Genomic DNA, 23,091 nt, shown 5'->3' with positions numbered 1-23,091 from the left:
CTTATCAAATGTAATACTTTAGCACCTGATGCCCAGGGGTGATAGGGTTGGAGAGTGAGCAAGTGCATGTCCATTCCCCCCAATGATTATTAAATAGCCCCAACATGCTATCCAGAAATGAGGGCTGTGGGGAGAACACATCTCCACATTTATTAGTATAACAACCCTAATCTCTGCTCATGAGCTGAGACTGGAGGAGGTACACTAGATCTCCCTTTTTTAATATGAGTGCCCCTCTCCCCACCTCCCCACACACCACTAACTGAAATAGTTGGCTGTTGGATGATTTTAAATTAGGGAATGTGGCTTTTTTGCAGAGTAGCCGATCATCGCATATTCGACCAAATCATGATTCTGCTGAAACTAAAACTCTAGTAGCTTTTATTATTATTATTATTTCCTTCTCTCTGTTTAGTGAACCTACCACCTTGTCACTAGAAAGCAAATGCCTCCCACTCTGATTATAGCAAATAGTTGTTGCATTGTTTCATTGGCTTTATAAATTATGAACTATTGTTTAATATATGTTTAGAAAGGAAACTTAGAGGCCCATTCTCACTCAAATGAATGAAGTGGTCTGGGTGCCAGGTCCCCCAGGTTTTAACCATTCAGATGTAAACATAGCATTTTCAGAGAAACTGCTATGCTTACAGAGCAGGGTTACTCCAACCTCTAGTGGCTTCACTTGGGAGCGGACATCGGCGGGGAGGAGAGGTCACCAGCGCCGAGGGAGCCCAGCACTGGATTAAAGTAAGTAGCTGAAGGGGTTTCAACCTCTTCAGCGCCAAGGCAAGGTGGACCCTGCGGGTGGGGGGGACCTAAGGGTGCTATAGTGTCAGGAAAATTAGTTTGTTTTCCTGACACTATAGTGATCCTTTAAGCCTAGCTAGGGTCCCGACTCCCTATCTGTGCCACTCAAGTTAAACCTTTCCAAAGTTTTGATTCAAGAAGAGAAACATAGATAGATCATCTATCCATTGACCCATCTGGAATGCAGTAATGCTCAATAATTTGCAGCTTTCAAACGAGATCTGCTCAGAAGAGCAGAGATACCATATAGTGACCCACCAGCAATTTGCAAGATATGCTAATCCAACCCATGTCAAAACTAGTATATTTCAGGATGATGGCAGAGAATGAAACAGCAAATTACAGAGAACTGACAACGGGATTGCACATTTTTGACTAAATTGGAGAAATTATTTTCCAATGCTACTGTTTTAGCCTGAAAGTACCCTTAATGCACTTAATAGATTGCTATTGTTACTTTTTAAAAAGATATGTTTTTAAGAAACATGAGAATAGACATGAATTATTTATATTATAAAAACAAATGTTTTTATTGTTCTTCAGGAAACGGATTGTAATTGTATTCTAGAGTTTACAGAAAACAGATAAGCAACTTCTTCATGAAATCTTTATTACTGCAAGCATCATATCAACATCTGAAAACAAATCTGAAATGTATTAATATGTGACATTTCTTTATTCCTAGTTATGGGTGATCCTGACACGATAGACTGGTATAACCCACAAGGAGAGAAGATAATGTCAAGTCAAAGAGTAGTGGTTCAAAGAGAAGGAAACCGATCATGGCTGACAATATACAATGCAAATGTAGATGATGCAGGAATATATCGATGTCAAGCTTCAGATTCTGTTGGACATTTACAAGAGGCTACTGTTGTATTGGAGATTTATCGTGAGTTTCCTTGATCAAGTACTATGCTTTTACTGTTCTTGTTAATGCGCACAGAATTGTCCCTGGTTTTGTCTTTGTTAATTGTTTCTGAGTTTTTGTAAGGGGAAGGGCTTGGTGGATACTACAAATTTATCACCAAATCTATGGCTTGGTGGATACTACAAATTTATCACTAAATCTATTTCTCTCACTGGTTAATTTTGTAAATGAGAGTCACTAAATGGGTCACTAAACCATATGTAATAATAATGTGTAATATTACGGAGGTGAATATCCCTTTAAATTTTGCAATTCAGCAATACTTATTCTTTAATTGTAATACAGAGATATCCCTGATAATTAATATGTAGTTGTCTACATTTGGATCTCTAAGTGAAGTCTCTGCTTACATAAGCTGCATACTTAATTTATCCTGAATTTTATGATATTTCTGTATCAATATAGTTTTAATATAAAGGCAAACTTATATTTGACATTCTGTATGTTTAGTTTAGTAATTATGTGCAATAGTAGGTTGGACACTAGCCCTTAAATATTGGTTTCCTGATTAAACATATATATGCATAGGTAGGTGGGACATTAGATTTAGATTCTATTAGATGAAGAAAACCAGCCTTTCCGAGGAAACCACGCCCCAGACCAATGGTCTTAAAAAGAAAGGGCTGGATGTCCATGACATTGTCAGAGGAAGCCTGTGGAGGCGGGCGAAACGCGTCACACATATGTCACGAGAGAGGCGGACCCGGAAGTGATCACGTGATCGGGACGGACGAAACCAGGAAGTGACTTTTTATTTGCTGTTTACATGCTTTTATGTGGGTAGCTATGTCAGCATAACCCACCATTCGCAAAGTAAGCGTTTTTAAACGTTGTTTTTTAATAAATTGCCTTTGATACTATTCAATTGGAGGTCCCGCCTCTCTCTGTCCTATATTGCACAGCCTTATCAGTTTCCAGTGAACATACCACTTGGAGTTCTATCAGTGTGGGAATCTTCCCTCTCAAGTGGAGCATTGCAAACCCAGAGCCAGGGGTGATAGGGCTCTGGTAAATGTGAGTTTTTTCCCCACATCCCCCTATACATATTTTGTTTTGGTTTAGATGGTCTGCACTATTCTTTGCCTTTCTATATTTACAGATCAGTTTAGCGCGCTTTTCTGGTAACTATTTGTCTATATTCTGTGTATACTTATGTGCTTGAGTGCTGCCATACTGTATGTTTTATATCCTATAGCGCTGACACACTGTTGGTCTTTTTTTGTCGATAACATTAAGCTTATATTTATGGTACCTCTAAGAAATTCAATACATCCACACAATAAAATAATAAAAAGACTGCTGACTACACACCCATACGAACTGCTGAATACACACACAGACTGCTGAATACACACATACAGAATGCAGAATATACACAGGTTGCTGAATACACACAAACACTGCTGAATACACAACCTCATAGACTGCTAAATGCACAGAGTGCTGAATACACACACACAGGCTGCTGAATACACACACAGGCTGCTGAATACACACACAGGCTGCAGAATACACACACAAGCTGCTGAATACATATACACTGATGAATACATACACACAGACTGTTGAATACACAGAGACTGCTGAATACATATACACAAAGTGCTGAATACAGACAGATTGCTAAACACACACACGCAGATGGCTGAATACATGCATATACTGCTGAATACATACACACACTGCTGAATACACACAGACTACTGAACACACACATAGAGACAGAACACATAAACACGCAGACTATTGAATATGTACAGACAGACAGCTGTGAGGGGTGCAGTGTGTGTGTATGTTAGGGATGCAGTGTTTGTGTGTGAGAGGTGCTGTGTGCATGAGTGATGCTGTGCTTGTGAGAGGTGCCGTGTGTATGTGAGGGGTGCAGTGTGTGTGTGTGTGTGTGTGAGAATTACAGTGTGTGTGAGGGATTCAGTGTGTTTGAGGAGTGCAATGGGTGAGGGTGCTTTGTGTGTAAGTGGTGCTTTGTATGTGAGGGATGCTGTGTGTGAGGGGTGCATTGTGTGTTTGAGAAGTGCAGTGTGTGACGGGTGCATTGTGTGTTTGAGAAGTTCAGTGTGTTAAGGGTTCAGTGTGCAAGAGGAGTGCTATGTGTGAGGGGTGGTGAGTGTATGTGAGGGGTGCTGTGAGGAAATGAGGGATGCTGTTTTTGTTTGAGGGGTTTAGTATGTGTTTGTTAGGGGTGTATGTGAGGGGTGCAGTGTGTGTGAGGCATGCAGTGTGTGTGTTTGAAGGGTGCTTTGTGTGTGTGAAGGGTGCTGTGTTTATGTGAGGGGTGCGCTGGGTGTGTGATAGATGCTCTGTGTGTGTAAGGGGTGCTGTGTGTGAGGGTAGCTGTGCGTGTGTGTGTGTATAGGGATATGGGATTTTTTATTTTTATATACATGATTGTGGAGTATGGATGCAGATCCTGGCAATCGTGTATATACAAGTGCCGCATAAGAGTGTTTATAAATGGGGGTCACCAGTTACTATAATTATGAGTGAGTCTGTCTGCTTGCGTATCTATGTGTTTATAATCTTATATGTGTCCCTCTGTATATTTCTTTATATATTTATGTTTTTTCTGTCTGTATTGCAATGCACAGCATCTGTAATAGCAGGGGACAATACTCAGCATTACATTTGTCAAATCTGTCAAATTTGAAAACATTTAAAACAAAATGAAAAAATGCAATATAAAATATGTGCATTGGTGAAGTGTGCGTTAGGAAAAAATACCCCTTGTTGATCCGGTAGACAGCTGTAAGCTGTTAAACCATCAGTTTTGTGGTAAATGTCATTTCCAAATCCCCCAACAGCATACATTTTCCATAATGCACACTTAACTGTATTATGCGTTCAGTTATTTATGTTGCTTGACAAGTTAGACAGATCTTCCTAAACATGCTATCGAATATTTATTGTATTTTTGCATGTACAAATATGTTAAAGGAGATTTTTAATTCTGAATACTACAGGTCATATGATATACATTTTATTTGCTTGGTAACCTTTTTCTGCTTCTCATTATTGGTGCCTGACAATTGACTCAATTAAAAATGTTTACATTTTCATGATTTAATATTTTTGGATACATTTTTACAATAATGTAATATTTTGAAATATTTTTTTTAAGATTTGATTGTTTTGATATTTTATGATCTCTTTGATATGTATTTTGTATTTTTTAATATATTAATATTTTGAAAAAGTGTAGTTTCAACATTTTATCCAAATATATTAAATCAAGGACAGTTGTCTCTGTATTAAGAAAACAAAGTTGAAGACAAATGGTTATGGTTAATAAGTGATAGTGGTAATTTGTCGAACATTAAAACAACATAATTACTCGCAAGCATATCTGTTTATTTAAATCCATTTAAAAGTAACTAACTACATGCATGTATAGCCTTATGCTTGGTAGTTATTTTGTTGCTATGTTATTTTTATTTAAATTTATACTGATTTATATTTCATGTTCATTTGTCATGCCAGCAGCAAGTAGTTTATGCTTTAGGTTTCTAAGCAACCAGCAGCATACCTCTTATAAAAATAAATGTTATGGTTCTCTCCAGAGGAAATAATTGTGCATAAGCAGTATGAAAACATATTCAATGCAAATCATGATAACTCTCAAAACCAGCTGTGGCAAGAAATGGTTATCTCTGCTAGGTATTTTGTGGTGTATTCACTAAAAACAACTTGTTAATTTTTGGCTTCTGATAGTACTTGTAAATAGTTATGGGAACAGCGATCTGCTAACATCTCTATAATACATATGTTACTACACACATAAGGCAGAATAAAATTATCTATTTTTTTATATATATATTTCTATTTTTGGCTGTCCTATATAAAAGTCTGTTTTGGTCTGCATGGCCTTTCACTGGTTGCTACAGGTTGATTTTGGTTCCAAATGTAAAGCTAATAGATAGTTAAATTATAATTGTCAAAGTATTATTATTATAATTATTATAATTATAATTGCTAAAGATAACTGAAAATCTGCAGGTATTTTAGTTCACCTGCTATATTAGCATATTGTAGCATTTGTCAATGTCAAGGAAACTATACTTTTTTCTTATGCTTCGCAATATAAACAACATATTGATGTATTTTTTTTATATATACTGTATTGTCTTTTTCCCAGTTGTACAGTGCTGCGGAATATGTTGTAGCTTTATAAATGCTGGTTATAAGTAAATAAATAAAAACAAAAATACAAAAAATACTATAACTCACTTCCAGAGTCCCAAACTACTAGATAACAAATAATAAAAACATATTAGCCATTTTAAATAATTGGAGATGAGAATGATTTTTGTCAGTGTTTATAAGTATATGGAAAGCTTGGGTAATTTAACCCCTTAAGGGTAGCAATTGTCCCCTTATGGATGGCAATTGTCCAAGTTCTGATCCAAACCAAAACCTAGAATTTTCACTTTGTGTTTGTTCCACTTTAATTTAAGGGTTTCTGTTTAAGTGTTTTAAATTATCAACCCTTTAAGTCCGGAGGGCGTACATTTATGTCCTTTTTAAAGCGGCTCTAAACGCCGCAGGACGTAAAAGTACGCCCTCCGGTTTTTATTTACTTACCCGGTCGCCGGCGATCCCACGCCGGCGATCGCGGTTGGGGGGACTCCCAGGGAGCCCCCCACGGCACCTCCGTCCTCTTCAGCCCCCCCAGGCCATGTGAGAGTGAGGTCCTTGCGAGGACCTCACAATCACATGGCCGGGATAGCTGCCTGCAGCAATGCCAGCAGGGGGACTAACTGTAATGACAGTTAGTTCCCCTGCTGGCTGAAATCAAATAAAAATAAAATAAAATAAGTGTAAAAAAAAAAATATGTATACTTAGATCATATATATATATATATTATATATATATATATATGATCTAAGTATATATATACACATATACACACATACACATACACTGTCTAGGTGTATTTTAATATTAATATATATATATATATAATTATATATATATTAATATCAAATTACACGTAGACTGATACTGATTCAATATATATGTATAATTATATATATATATCTATTCATATATAATATAAAAAAATAAATATGTAAATACGTAAAAAAAAAAAAATTGAAAATAAAATATTAAAAAATATATAGATGTGTTTTATTTCATTCTAACTGTATTGTGATATTAATATATATATATATATTTATATCAAAATACATGTAGAATGAAATAATATATATATCTATATACATAAATATATACGTATATATCACTATATAAATACCTATATATAAATAAAAATATTTAAAACAAATTATATATATATATATATATATATATATATATACATACGTATATATACATATGTATATATATACATATATTAATTCTACAGATATATTTATGTAATAATTTTACATAATTAGGTATCCTAATTAATTACAATTAGCGGGACCTGCCTGACAACCCATGCCGAAAGTATAGGGAATTTAATTTGCTAGCACTATATTTAACCCTATAACTTTCCAAGACACCATAAAACCTGTACATGGGGGGTACTGTTTTACTCGGGAGACTTCGCTGAACACAAATATTAGTGTTTCAAAACAGTAAAATGTATTACAACGATGATATCGCCAGTAAAAGTGACATTTTTTGCATTTTTCACGCACAAACAGCACTTACACGGACGATATTATTGCTGCAATACTTTTTACTGTTTTGAAACACAAATATTTGTGTTCAGTGAAGTCTCCCGAGTACAACAGTACCCCTCATGTACAGGTTTTATGGTGTTTTCAAAAATTACAGCGTCAAATATAAGGCTTGTGTTTCATTTCTTTCACAATAAAGGGACACTATAGTCACCTGAACAACTTTAGCTTAATGAAGCAGTTTTGGTGCATAGAACATGCCCCTGCAGCCTCACTGCTCAATCCTCTGCCCTTTTAGGAGTTAAATCCCTTTGTTTATGAACGCTAGTCACACCTCCCTGCATGTGACTTGCACAGCCTTCCATAAACACTTCCTGTAAAGAGAGCCCTATTTAGGCTTTCTTTATTGCAAGTTCTGTTTAATTTAGATGTTCTTATCCCCTGCTATGTTAATAGCTTGCTAGACCCTGCAAGAGCCTCCTGTATGTGATTCAAGTTCAATTTAGAGATTGAGATACAATTATTTAAGGTAAATGACATCTGTTTGAAAGTGAAACCAGTTTTTTTTTTCATGCAGGCTCTGTCAATCATAGCCAGGGGAGGTTTGGCTAGGGCTGCATAAACAGAAACAAAGTGATTTAACTCCTAAATGACAGTGAATTGAGCAGTGAAATTACCCCTATGATGGCATACTATTTGCAATAGTAGACAACCCAAGGTATTGCAAATGGGGTATGTCCAGTCTTTTTTAGTAGCCACTTAGTCACAAACACTGGCCAGAATTGGCGTTTTTTGCATTTTTCACACACAAACAAATACTAACGCTAACTTTGGCCAGTGTTTGTGACCAAATGGCTACTAAAAAAGACTGGACATACCCCATTTGCAATACCTTGGGTCGTCTACTATTGCAAATGGTATGCCATTATGGGTGTAAATTTATTTCCTGGGCTACTATACAGTCTCAAAGGCAACATAACCAATCTGGCAAATTTTAATTTCAAATGTATCACGCTATGTTTGACCCTGTAACTTCCCAAAACACCATAAAACCTGTACATAGGGGGTACTGTTTTACACGTGAGACTTTGCTGAATACAAATATGTGTAATGAGATAAAAAGACACTTCTTTTCTCATTTGTACTTGCAATAATTTTTACTTAGTACTGATTGTTTAATGACTCATTTGTCTAGGACCTAACTACATTTTTGGTAGTTAACACCCCCTCAACTCTATACCAACCCTGTGCTTACACTAACCATATGCCTACCCTAACCTTACCCCTAACCTTATATCATAAAGTATCCATAGCCCTAAAACATAATTAACCCTAACCCAGCATTAACCCTTTCTTTACCCCAGCACTAACCCTAATCAACACCATTCACCTGTCCCTATCACTAACTGTAACTCGATCCCAAACCTTAACCATGCTAATAACCCTAAGGGACACTCTCTGCTAAAATAGCAGAGGAATATACCAGCTTAAAAGATACTAAGAAGATACTACAGCTTAAATAGTTTTATGTGGTTTAAATCCAGTGGTATTTTGCAGCATGATATGGGGATACCCCTTATGTTACTACCTGGCGGGCTGTATCTGTTGATTACATTGTGATTACACAGCTGGGCAGCTGGCAAATCCCAGCACAGAAGATGGGCATGCACTTCTAAATATAAAGCACTGGTGAATCACACCATGTTGCAGCCAAGGGAATTTAAATCTCCATTTAGAGGACTGTATGCAACATTAAGTTTGAGCATTGCAATCAGCTTATCTGTCAATCTAGGGCCTCTAAATTATCAGTTGATACCTGATCTCTCTGGTGTGAGCAGGCATTTAACCCTGCTCACAGTTAAACCATAGGGTGTTTCATGCCAATCTAATGGAGTTAAAGCACACTCTGTATAGGACAGCATGAAACAACCCAATGCCATTAGGAGGTTAACAATGTTGGGGTGTTAGACTCTAGTTACAAAATTTGTCCTGCCCCCTGCCTTATTAAGCTCTGCTAATTTGACCTCATGTAGTCAATCCCTGACTGCAATATCATGCTTTGTTCAATCATATTTAAACCTATAGATATACACATTTGAGAAACAGCAACTACTTTAAAGAAGTAAGACTTCACCTCCAATGCTATTACAGGCCCTATGAACCAGCCATAACTGGCTGTATATGCATAAAAAATCTGTGTGAACACCAACACCCACACATACAGGGAATTAGGGTATCAAGGAAAACCTTCAAAGTATCTGCATACACAGACAACGTGCTACTGACTCTCACAGTCCCCCAGACCTCCATGGAGCCTCTTGGACACATGCAGAGTCCTGTCGGGATATAGGGTAAACCTCTAAATCCATGGCACTACCATTTTACCTCCCTGCCCACGACAAGGCAACAATATATGACAGACACTGCCTTCCCACCACCGCAGACAACATACCATATTTAGGGGTTAAACTTACAGCCAGCATGAACATCTACATGAGACCAACTACTCCCCACTAATTTGCACACTCCTGAAGGACCTGGAGCAGTGGACAGATAAACCCATCTCATGGCTAGGCAGACTCCACTCAGTTAAGATGAACATTCTCCACAGATTGCTCTTCATGTTCCAGGCCCTGCCCACACCGGTTAAGAGTGACCTATCCACGCTCCAAAAAGTTATAGACCTGTTCATCTGAAAAAGGAAATTCCCCAGAATAGCCAGGAAACTATTGTATCGACCCAAGGACAGAGGGGAACTAGGGCTACCAAACATGTACCTATACTACCTGGCAGCGCAAATGGCGCAAATAGCATACTGGCATTCCGCACCAGACACCCAACAATGGGTTGAGCTCGAATCCTCACTAATGGGGCAAGGTCTACCACAGTTTTATCCCTGGTTACATAGGACACACAGAGCACTCCCCAGGATAGCATGCCCAGCAATAACGAACTCCTTAAGAATATGTGATCAAATAGCAACTAAATACTCTCTAAGCAGGTTCCCCTCCCCAATGTTCCCCGTACTCAGGAACCGATCCTTCCCACCAGGAATGAAAGCAGGTGACTTTGGTGGCCTAGAGAGAGCAGGTCCCTAGAGATATTGCCACCTATACAAAAATAATCAAGTAGTCACATATGATCACCTCAGGGAACAATCCCCCCTGACTACCAGGGACTTCTTCCGCTACCTCCAGATACGAGAAAAGGAAAAACACCCCAAGGGACTCATCTCACTATTATACTCTCACCTTAGCGGGGAGGCCAAAGAGTGGGGGGAGCTCCGATATACAGACCAGTGTGAGGCAGACCTGGGGGAGACACTAGAGGGCTCTGACTGGCAGGACATGTGAGAGGCTACAGCCCGATCGTCAATTTGTGTTACCCTCCAGGAGAAGTCATTTAAAATGCTTTTCAGGTGGTACACCACCCTAGTAAAATAATTCCGTATGCAGATCACTTCCAGATCACTTCCACAGATCTATGCTGGCACTGTTGAGGGGAACAAGGCACATATGTGCACATGTGGTGGACATGCCCTTCAATACAGGCCTATTCACAGCGATCCTTAAGACGACAGACAGACCACTGAAAAGATCTGAGATGTCAGTTTACATACAGCTTATACTAACGTATCATTCTTCCTTTCTGTATAACTAAATTGGCTGGGGAATAAAAGTACTGTGGCTTCTGCAAAAGCCTATATATTGTTAAAAAAAATGCACTTCTTTTTGTGAAAAATAAAGAATAACAAAAAAATCTTTGAGAATTGTAGAAATTATAGATGTGAATATATTGTTTGGGAAACAATTGTAGATAAAATGTCAATGCAAATTATTTCATATGAGTCATATATGATTATGTTTGTACTAAAATAATGCTATATAACATAAAAAAGACAGAGTAATGCTATTACAACAAATAACATATACCGTATATACTCGAGTATAAGACGAGTTTTTCAGCACATTTTTTGTGCTGAAAAACCCCCACTCGTCTTATACTCGAGTCAGTTGTCTGTATTATGGCAATTTTCATTGCCATAATACAGACAAGGACCGGGGGCTGTCAGGAAGCTGTAACTTACCTTCACAGCAGCTCCTGTCAGCTCCCTTCTCTCTTCTCCGGTGCGTGCAACTCTCGCGAGAGCCGCGGGGTCAGAGCGTTGCCACGGGTTACCGTGGCAACGCTCCGCGCGGCCGCGAGAGTTGCAGAGGGAGCTGACCTGGGAGCTGCACGCACCGGAGAAGAGAGAAGGGAGCTGACAGGAGCTGCTGTGAAGGTAAGTTACAGCTTCCTGACAGCCCCCTCCTACAGCCCATCCACTGGACCACCAGGGAGTGAGAGCCCCCCTCCCTGGCCAGCTAACAAGCAGGGAGGGGGGACGAAAAAATTAAAATATTAATAATAAAACAAATAATAATAAGGAAAAAATTATTAAAATAATAACATAAAAATAATAATACAAATAATAATAAAATAAAAAAAAATAGTTACCTAAAAAAAAAATAACATTAAAAAAAATATTAAAATAATAATTAAATACCCCACCAATGCTCTGCACTCACACACACACATTGCACATACACACACTGCATTCATACATACACTGCACTGCATTCATTATAAACACACTGCATTCATACACACTGCACTCACACACACTGCACTCATACATACACACTGCACTCATACACACACACTGCACTCATATACACACTGCACTCATATACACACACTGCACTGCATTCATTATACACACACTGCATACACACTGCACTCATACATACACACTGCACTCATACATACACACTGCACTCATTATACACACACTGCATACACACTGCACTCATACATACACACTGCACTCATATACACACTGCACTCATACACACTGCACTCATACACACTGCACTCATATACACACACTGCACTGCATTCATTATACACACACTGCATACACACTGCACTCATACACACACTGCATACACACACTGCACTGCATTCATTATATACACACTGCATTCATACACACTGCATTCATACACACACACACACTGCACTCATACACACACACTGCACTCATACACACACACTGCACTCATACACACACACTGCACTGCATTCATTATACACACACTGCACTCATACACACACACACACTGCACTCCATTCATTATATACACACTGCACTCATACACACACTGCATACACACACTGCATTCATATACACACTGCATTAATTATATACACACACTGTAAATAAATATTCAGTTAATATAATTTTTTTAGGATCTAATTTTATTTAGAAATGTACCAGTAGCTGCTGCATTTCCCACCCTAGTCTTATACTCGAGTCAATAAGTTTTCCCAGTTTTTTGGGGTAAAATTAGGGGCCTCGGCTTATATTCGGGTCGACTTATACTCGAGTATATACAGTAGATAATAAGTATTCCACAAGATGAGTAAATGGCCAGCAAGAAACTAAATACTTGCATGACCAAGTATAAAATGTTAACACTTATTGTGCGTAAGGACTTGACTGTGTATGGATAATTTTGTATAAGGAGCTTTGATATATCTTTTGTGGGTAGCCAAATTATACATACTGATTAGTTCCTAACTTGATTCAATTCTTATTTTATTCTGTCTAGTTTCCTGTTTTTTTGTTTTTTTCTTTAATGTTTAACCACTGTCTAAAATATTATCTTATAAACTAAAACATGAAACCTGTTTAAATATAATTAAAAATTTATTTTTTTACTTTCTACTGGACTTTTTAAATAGTGAATACAGTGGTTCATTGTTGAAATGGTTTACGTTTATTTAATAAATACTAAACACATATTTAAACTTCCTTAAGCATTCACTTTATGTGCTTAACTGAAAACACACTATCTAATGTTTATCTATTTTGTGTTTTTTTTTCATTTAGAAAAGCTGACATTTCATGAAGTTAAGTCACCTCAAGAATTCAAAACAGGAGAAGATGCAGAAGTTATTTGTCATGTCAGCAGCTCTCCTGCACCGATGGTTAGATGGATGAATAATGGTTACGATGTAACAGACATTGATGACAGTTAGTATTTTGGTAACGTTTTAAGTTATGTTTTTTTAACGGAGGGTTTAGTTATTTTAAATATAAATAACAATGAAGTAGAGAAAAATGTGGGGAATATTTTTGTTTTTAAGAATTAAGATTCCGGAAGATTAACATGTATAGTCTTTGCTCTGCAATTTATTTTATGTTTACATGTGGTTTTTTACTAAGCCAGGGAATTGCATATTTAAGGCAAAAAGCTGACCTCAAGGAAATGTCAAGGAAAACTTTGTATTAAAGAGTTTTGGCCAAAGACTTACATTTCTTGAGTAAATTCACCACAATGACTTATTTACTGGATAATATTAAAAATATCAACAGTTTATTAACTAAACTCTGAGATAGGCCAAGCTGTAAACTGATAATTCTTCAAAATAAACAGTCACTTCAAGTATTTAAAAAAAGACTATTGGATCAAGCTGTGGGTACTAATTTGCAAACTGCACATTAAGCTGCAACGTCCATCTCCCTCTGCAGAGGCTTAACTAAGAACTACTGGGCCCCGGTGCAACAATTAACCTTGGACCTCCATGTGTCTCATTTCCCTCCAGCCCATTCAGGTATCTCAACCCCCCACTCCCTCCATGCGTCTCATTCTCACTCCAACTCCTCCATCTGTCTAATGATTCCCCCCACCAGACACTCCATGTGTCCCATCTTCACTGCCAGACACTCTATGTAGCTCAATCTCCTCCCCCAGCCCATCCACATGTCTCAATCTCCTCCCCAGACCCTCCATGTGTCTCATGTTCCCCTGCTCCTCCATGAGTCTCATCCTCCCCCCCAGCCCATCCATGTGTCTTCCATGTGTCTCATTTCTCCCCAGCCATTCCATGCATCTCATACCCCTCAGACTTCCATGAATATCATTCCCCCCAGTCCCTCCATGTGCCTTATCCTCTCCCCCAGTCCTTCATGTATCTCATTCTCCACTCCCAGCTCCTCCATGTGTCTCATGCTCCTTCATGGGTCTCATTCTCCCCCAGCTCCTCCATGTGTCTCATTCTTCCCCAGCCCCTCCAAGTGTCTCCTTTTCCCTCAGCCCATCCATGTGTTTCTTATTCTCACCCCAGCCCAACCATGTGTCTTATTTCCCCACAGCCCATCCATGTGTCTCATTCTCTCCCCCTAGCCCCTCCATGTGTTCAATTTGCTCCACCCACTCCCTTCCATGTGTATTATTCCCACATATCCAAGTTCCATCTCTGTGTCTTATTCACCTATCCTCTCCATGTGTCTCATTCCCTCATTGCCCTCCTAGCCCATACATGTGTCTCATTCTCCACCTTAGCCCCACTATGTGTCTTATTCTCCTCACAGCCCCTCCATGTGTCTCATTCTCTTTCCCAGCCCCTCCATGTGTCTCATTCTCTCCTCCCATTCCATCCCTGTGTATTATCCCTTCCATGTGTCTCATTCCCCAACTCCCCCATTGCCCCTCCATATGTCTCATTCTCTTCCCCCATCCTCTCCATCCCTCCATGTGTCTTGTTCTCCCATCCCAGCCCCTCCATGTGTCTTATTCTCTAATTCTACCCTTCCAGCTCCTCCATGGGTCTCATAACCCCCTCACCATCTGTACATTATGACTCCATGTAGAGTGACCCTTCTGCCTGTCACCCGGACATTGCGCTACAAGCCTATGTGGCAGTGCACTGGCCCTGAAGTTATGCCAGCACATTGGTCGCAAGACTTGATAATTCGGCCGGGCCCTATGTAGTGATAAGCCTGGTTACAGCTGCAACTCCTGCAATAAAAGTAGATACCTCACTGTCCATCTGGTATTTGAACTCAAGTGTATCTTTTTACCAAGAGAAGTGTGGTGTATTGAATAAACTGCTATCCAAATCCCTTAAAAAAACAATGCAGACAAGTTAGTCTATGCATGCTTAAGAAAACAAGCAGCTTTGAAAATAGAACCCAACCATAAACCAGGTCTGCTCCAGTAGCATCAAACACACACTGAGCTTTAATATTCGGTCTCTGGCTTAGTGAATACAGCTCAAGAACCTTTTGCATACAGGTAGATGAATCTGAATGAATGTCATTGAAATTATACTGCATTATAGATATAGTTAGATGTTGAAATGCTACATGTATATGAAAAAAAAGTATAATTGTATTAAACATATAAATGTAAACACATAATGTATCGCCCTCTAAATGTAACTATTGTATCAAAAACAGTACATGACTGAGGATTATGTCACAATAATAATATTGCTCAAAATGTAAGCTTTCTTTGCAGAATACATGCTAGCTGCTCTCAACTCACAAATATTAAAGTTGGAAAATTACATTTTACTTTCAAATTGGTCAATGCATTTTTCATGAATTGTCTGATGAAGTTAGGCAACTGCTGCACTCTTTGGGAATCAGAATCATAAGACCATCATCTTTCGTCAGTTCATTTGTTTCTGATCATTTTTCTTTTCTTTTCTGTATGCTTTTTTTTAGGTCGATTTGCAATGTTGGCAAACAATAATCTCCAAATTATTAACATAAGTAAAAGAGACGAAGGCATATACAGATGTGAAGGGAGAGTGGAAGTTAGAGGAGAAATTGATTTCAGAGACATCAATGTTATTGTAAATGGTAAGAATTGTATTGTTGGCAGAGCCAATTATTTTTTAATTAGATTTATGTATATTAGTTATAATATTATTTTCAATATAATAAAAAATAATATAAAGATAATCTGCATCAATGCCACTATTGTAATCTTAGTGAGTTTTAAAAGGCATTCTATTATATTTTATATTATATATTGTGACTTTGTTGTCAACATTCATCAATATGATTCCTCAATTATTTAACCTGTGACACTTTCAATTAGGAAACTGTTTGATTTGTAGATATAGAAATTGTTAAGCTGAAAATTAAAGCAGAATTAAATATAAAGACATTTTAGAAACATACATAAATAATAGTATACCAATTGACACAGATATTGTTTTTGGTATTAGGGATTTATAACTACAGATTTATTTGATTAACCAACTGATCTCCTGAACGATGTATAGAAAAAAAACAATGCCCTTGTGTTCAGTTAGCTATAGATCCCTTGCACAATGTTTTAAGTGGAACATAATCATACATTTCATACTTTACGAATGGTGTTTATAGGTTGACATACACATATATTTTTTTAAAAGATGGCCAGCACTCCTGGGACTTTTCAATGAAAACATAACTTTTATTTGTATTAGCATGGTAAAAAGCCAGAGGAGTGCTGACCATCTCTTGATTCAACAATACACAATGTTATACTTGTTGGGTTCAGCAGCACCACAAGGAATTTAGGTGAAGACCCATGAGTGCCCTATTTTGTTTTATCTGTGTTTTATGTTAATGTTCTTGAGCAGAAAAAAGCGCTATTGTAACAGTTCTCCAACTCTACCTGACATCTCCTACTGTACTCAGATGATCAGTTTTGTAGGGGAAAAAAAAAAAGGTTTGTGTGGGAGACGACAGTTGGAAATAGTTAAAATGATGACCAAATTAGTCTAATTTATCCTAAGTTTTTCAATGCAATATAACATACTGTTTAATAAATTAACTTAAGATTTACAAATGTCACTATTGTTTATGCTTTCAAATGAAACCCAGAGATAGGTTTACTAAGGGGTAAACAAGTTTACCATTTCTCTTTAACTGAAACTTTTGATGATGTTTACTAAAATGAAACAGTGATTTGTGGTGCGGTTGCAAAAATACCCAAATGACCACAACTTTAATTTGAATAAGCTTGGAAACCAAATCAAAGACTGTAATTAGCAAATTACCTTGTAAGACTGGTACCTCAAATATATTGATAATCGGGGTAGGTGCAACAATATTTGAGTGCAGGGAATGTAAGAAGTGATTTAACCTCCATACTTACCAAAACATTCACTGTTATTCTAAATTGTCTAGCAAATATCTCCATGAAATTGTATAGAGAGCATAGAGTGATGAAACCAAGAGGCAGACACCCACAATGTTTCTCTTATGTACAATATGTTCAAGCAAGCAAGAGACTCCTCTATTCTACGTAATGGTTACTGCACTTTACAGTTGTTTTAAGACCTATTATAGAAACATTACAAGCCTGGAGAGCACTGCTCCTAATTACGAAGCAATTTTGGGAGAAAAAACATAAAATAGCAATTGGGCTTCCCATTTTCTCTATAGGCTACAGCAAACAGAATTAACACAATTAATTGACTGTATAAAATGTCCCTACCTTTATGCAGACATTGGGCCAGCAACATACGCAAGTGAAAAACTAGTATGAAGACTTCAGCAGCAAAGTTACCATAGAATTCCTAGAAAGGTAACACTAGTGCACAGAAATAACCCCCATGGGACAGATTCATAAAATAAAGTTTAATAAAAGAAGGAGAACACATGAATCATACACAAATGCAATGTCTTTCATCCTTCAGTCTCTTCCTTTAGTCTGGAAATCTTGATTTTTCTTTTCTGATCTACATGCCCTACTGAAATATTTTAAGCTAGATTGTTTGGATACTCTTCTTTTAGTTGGGAAACTTGTGGATATTTGCTTACATTGGACAAGGTCTTTGCATATGGACACAGTGTAGTCTCTTAAATTGTTATTCTACTAATGTATTATCAGGGATCAAAGTCTTGAGCTACTAGTTAGACCTACAATGTGGTTTCATATAAACATTGTAGTCTCAGTGTATGTAATTGCATGTTTTTGTTTGCAATGTGCATGTGTCTGCAAATGTAATGATGTAAAACTTGAGTGTATGAATTTATTAATTCAGGAGTCTACATGCATTTAAGAGGCTATTTGTGCAAAATGTCTGTCTGAGAGTGCAGTAGTGTAGTGTGATTTTAGATATATTAACTTTATACTCTTTCTCTTTTATACCACATATTGCAGTGGTGACCCTAGGAACAGTACACTGTGTGGGGGTGGGAGGGGGGGGAGGAGGTACAAAAGATACCAAAGACAAAACTGGGGGGTGGCATTAATAATCTTCACCACCAAATAATATTAGTAGAGGTTGCGGGGGGGGGGGGTTAGAGGCTGTAGTGGGTGTAGGATAGGGATAGGGATAGGGGCTGTCATGGGTGTAGGGTAGGGATGATGACTGTAGTGGATTCAGGCAGGATTAGAGGCTGTAGTGGGAGCATAGACTATTAGGTGCATTAGTGGGGTGCAGCGGATGGATAGTGGCTGTAGTGAGAATAGGATATATTAGGTACTTTAATTGGTGCAGGGAATGGATAGAAGCTGCTGTGGGTGCAGGGGAGGGTTAGAGACTATAGTGGAGTGCAGGGGTAACAGATGCTGGGTGCAGGGGAATGTAGTAAGAGCAGAAGGTATAAGAAGGTTTAGTATTGCAGGGAGTATTAAGGGCTTTAGTCTGTGCAATGTAAGGATAGTGGCTGTTGCACGTGCATAGGGGTCTAGTGGGTACAGGGAATAATCAGGGCTGCAGGGGGTGCATAGTGTCAGTGGGTGCACAGGGTATAAGAGCTGTGAAGGGTGTAGGGAGTTTGTGGCTGTAGTGGGTGCAGTGGTATAGAGGATATAGTTGGATCAGGAGTTAATAGGGGCTGCTGTGGGTAAAGGGGGATGGGGTATGGGGGATAGGGGTTGTAGTGGAGGATAAGAGCAGACATTAAGGCTAGGAGATATAATGGGGAATGGGTCAGTAGTGAACAGATAATTTAATACATTTAAAAAAAAATGTTTATTCCCCCCTCCCTAAACCTTACTTTTGTTCGTGGAGGAGAGAATTCTTATCCCTGGTGGGAGAAAAAAAATTATAAGTGTAAGTTTAAAAATTAGGACATATAATTATTATTTTTCTATTTTAGCATACCAGTTGCAAGACCTTTAGATTTTCTATGAAGGATTTGATTGTATAACATTTGATATTGCTTTTACAGTAATTAAAGATACGCAAAGTATTTAATTTCAATTCATGTATTATTTAACATATTGAATGATTAAAGGTTATGTTTAAAGGTTATGATTAAAGCTTATTAAAGGTTATGTTTAATTGTTATCTTTTTTTTCTACCATTTTAGTTATTTAATATTCTATTTCTGGGGCTAACTCCTATTTTTTAGGTGGTTGGCCAAGTAATACTTAATTGTCTTTCATGTCTTTGCAACATGGCATACTTGACTGAATAATTTCCTGGCTGTGTAACCACATATTCATAAAAAAAAAAAAAATCAGAATGTCCTGTAACTATGGAACTCTGTGTAATTTTCCTAAAAGTCCTCAAATGCCATATTTGTTTCTCTTTTTATATGAATATATGACATATAAATAAAACAAACATATATCATAAAAAAATAACTGTTGAGAGTACTTATGAGCACATTAACCCTGTCCTATTGTGTTTTACACCCCACCACCTACTGAATGTAAGCTCGTTTGAGCAGGGTCCTCTTCAACCTTTCGTTCCTGTAAGTTTTTTTGTAATTGTCCTATTTATAGTTAAATCCCCCCTCTCATAATATTGTAAAGCGCTATGAAATCTGTTGGCGCTATATAAATGGCAATAATAATAATAATTAAAAATCCAAAGGACAAAGGGCAACGTATAGATAATAATGGATGTCTTAATGCGTGTATTCTGCTGATATCTTTTGCACATTAAAACAAGTACATTAGTCCTTGATAAGGGAAGTCCTTAATACACATCCAAAACCAATCATGTATTAATAAAACATATATTATGAATAATAATGATAATGTTATACTTCTGTGCAGTTTAAAAAGGGGGAAGAAGGAGAAAATACACAAGTAAATTAAATTAAAAAGGATACTTCAAAATCAATATTCAAGCTTTATGAGATTTATGTCCCTATATTACACATTCACTTCATCTCACATTTACTTAAACTCAACATTTTTTCTCCGTCCCTCCAACTTTCTTGTATTTGATGAATGCTTGCAAAACGTCGATGACTAACTTCACCATTGTGACACTTAGGAAAATGGTGAGAAACACAATGATTACTGTACTTTTTAATGACCTGAAAGTCTTGCCAACAAATTGGTACCTTCATGAGCAGGTCAATAAATATTAATATTATTCTAATTATATATTTAGAAGGAGTCTATATCATATTCTTTGTTAGTGACCCTTGCTTTGAATGTATTATTGTTTTATCCTTCACATTAACCTAGGCAACAACCTGTATAGTTACCACAATAAAACAACGTATTTCCTTATAATATTTGTAATACATTTCTAATTTTTCTTTTCTATAAAATATGTTGTTAATTGCGGTTTGCAATTAATTGAACTTCTAAAAATAAATTATTTTTTTTCTTTAACATACTGTAAAATCTTGCTATCTTGTCAAAATATGTGCCAATGTTTTCAATTATTTATTATTGGTACTTTAATTAAAAATTAGTGGAACTTCAATCACTTTTTTGTTGAAGATTGCCCTGTGTTTTTATATAGGTATAGATATTTGCTATATTTATCTTATATTTTCTGTAAGGTTATTGGGAACTTTCCCTTGGGTATATTCACCAATCAATGTTGAAAATAAAAACTTTCTACATGAATGAAACTATTGGCATCAGCTTGTTTAAAATGCATTGAAATCTTAATCTTGGAATATAGATTTCTAGATCAAAAAAAACAATACATTTATTATTCCATAAATTATTTTTAAAAAACATAAAAATCCTGAAGAGATTTTTAACTCCACCTCCACCTCTTCTGTAAAGGATCAAGTTCAACACTTGGCTATGTTTCGAACATATAAATGATTACTCCCGAAATAACATAAATAAATTAATGTGTTTAAAATAAATGTATGCAATTTTTGGAAGAATCATTTATTTATTCGAAATACAGCTCGGTGTCAAACTTGCTCCTATACAGAAGATATGTAGATCAATTTGCCATTGTGGGACCACGTTTGCATTTAGTTATGTAAATGTATTTGTCATTTTGGGAAAAATATTTTTTATGTTAAGAAAAAACACCTGGGTGTTGATCTTGGTCCTTAACAGAACATATATACTTTACAGAACATATACCCTTCACAGAACATATAGACCAGCCTTTTTTTTTATCTGCATAGGGGGTAAAAAAATCTCTAAAAGGAGAATTATTATATATTAATACAATATACAATTATATTATAATACAAATATCCCAAGTTGAACTATGTAGCATAAAAGTAAAGATAGGATGCACAGGCAGGTCTTAGGTGAAAGGTGACTGGTGTATTTATTGAAAAAAATCTATCAATAATTCATAATTTCTGCATACAAAATAATCAACGTTTCGATCCTTTAAGGGTCTTTTTCAAGATATATATATAACTCCCAGGTCCCAGCACTCGATGCTCCCAGCCTTTCAAATGATCCGGTGCTAATCTCCAACCAATTTGTATATATCCCCGTAGAGAGCACTCTGGAGTCTTAATATAAAATCCAACTGTTGCTTTATTCAGCAAAAATGTGATACACAAAGTACAAGTCGACGTTTCAGTCCATTAAGATTTTTTTCAAGACAAATGTATAAGTAAAGTGAAAGCCTTTAAATATGTGACTCAAATAATCAAGTTGGAGGGTGAAAGGTGAAAGGGGGTAACGACTCTTGGGTACGTCATGGATAATATAGACATTTTCAAATTACATAGTGAGTGCAATTAACCCTATATACAACAGAGTGAATGCAATATAAAGAGCAAAGAAGAAAGAAAGTATATACAAATTCCTGTCTCGTAAACAAGGGAGAGATAAAAGTACAGTGCCAGTGTATAAGTTAGATACATACTAGCTGATTCATACAATGTAGCAAATAACACATAATACAAAATTACCATAAAAGAATATATACATAGTAAGTATTCAAAGAAAGTAAACAAGATATCCAATCATGAGGAAATGGCAGTAATAAAATATTTTTTTTAAATAAAAATGAAATGTAACAGTAATAATAAAATAAAAAAGCATCTGCTTCTATTATGGAGGAACAGCAGAAAAAAAAACATGAAATGTTCAAAGTACAAGATATACATCTAAGCTATTTAGTCCACATTATAAGAGAAAACAAAAGCATAACACTTTAGTTGACTGGATAAGCAAAAAAATAAATAAATACACACACATATATATATACATATATATATATATATATATATATATATATATATATATATATACATATATATACATATATATACATATATATATATATATATATATATGGGCAGCTCTTCATCTTCTTGGTAAAAAAAAGCAATATAAAGAGTTTTTTTTTTAATTTAAGCCATCAGGAGATAGAGTTCCCAGGGATTTAATCCAGAAGGCTTCACGCTTTAACAATAAAGTGTCACGGTCACCGTCTCTGGGTGACACGGGTACATGGTCAATGCCCATAAAGGGAAATTATGCCAGGTTATGGCCCTTGTCCAAGAAATGTCGGGAGAAAGGTGTGCTCGTGGACCCACTCGAAAGGGCAGAGCGAATGGTAGATCTGTGCCCTCCCATGCGTTCTCTGATGTTCTGTAGATATTAATAAAATATATAGATATATAAAAGGTAAATTTGGAGTAGATTCTTCCAGTACCAATCAGAAGTGAGAAAGCCCAGCTGGGTGAAACG

General features: G+C 36.7%; 1 protein-coding gene across 3 annotated transcripts in view; it reads left to right on the top strand.

Annotated features, from left to right (window-relative positions):
- The window catches only part of NCAM2 (neural cell adhesion molecule 2), a 409,545-nt gene that overhangs the window by 190,365 nt on the left and 196,089 nt on the right, over positions 1–23,091 (top strand). For all 3 annotated transcript variants that reach the window (XM_063448337.1, XM_063448328.1, XM_063448345.1), the window contains exons 3-5: positions 1,496–1,702; positions 13,317–13,460; positions 15,939–16,076. In XM_063448337.1, the coding sequence (XP_063304407.1) occupies positions 1,496–1,702; positions 13,317–13,460; positions 15,939–16,076 (489 nt within the window). The remainder of the gene's footprint in view (positions 1–1,495; positions 1,703–13,316; positions 13,461–15,938; positions 16,077–23,091) is intronic.

The sequence above is a fragment of the Pelobates fuscus genome, chromosome 1, assembly GCF_036172605.1.
Source record: "Pelobates fuscus isolate aPelFus1 chromosome 1, aPelFus1.pri, whole genome shotgun sequence".
NCBI classification, from domain to species: domain Eukaryota; kingdom Metazoa; phylum Chordata; class Amphibia; order Anura; family Pelobatidae; genus Pelobates; species Pelobates fuscus.
Note: the sequence above shows the minus strand (reverse complement) of the source record. Positions and strands in the feature narration are given on the sequence as shown.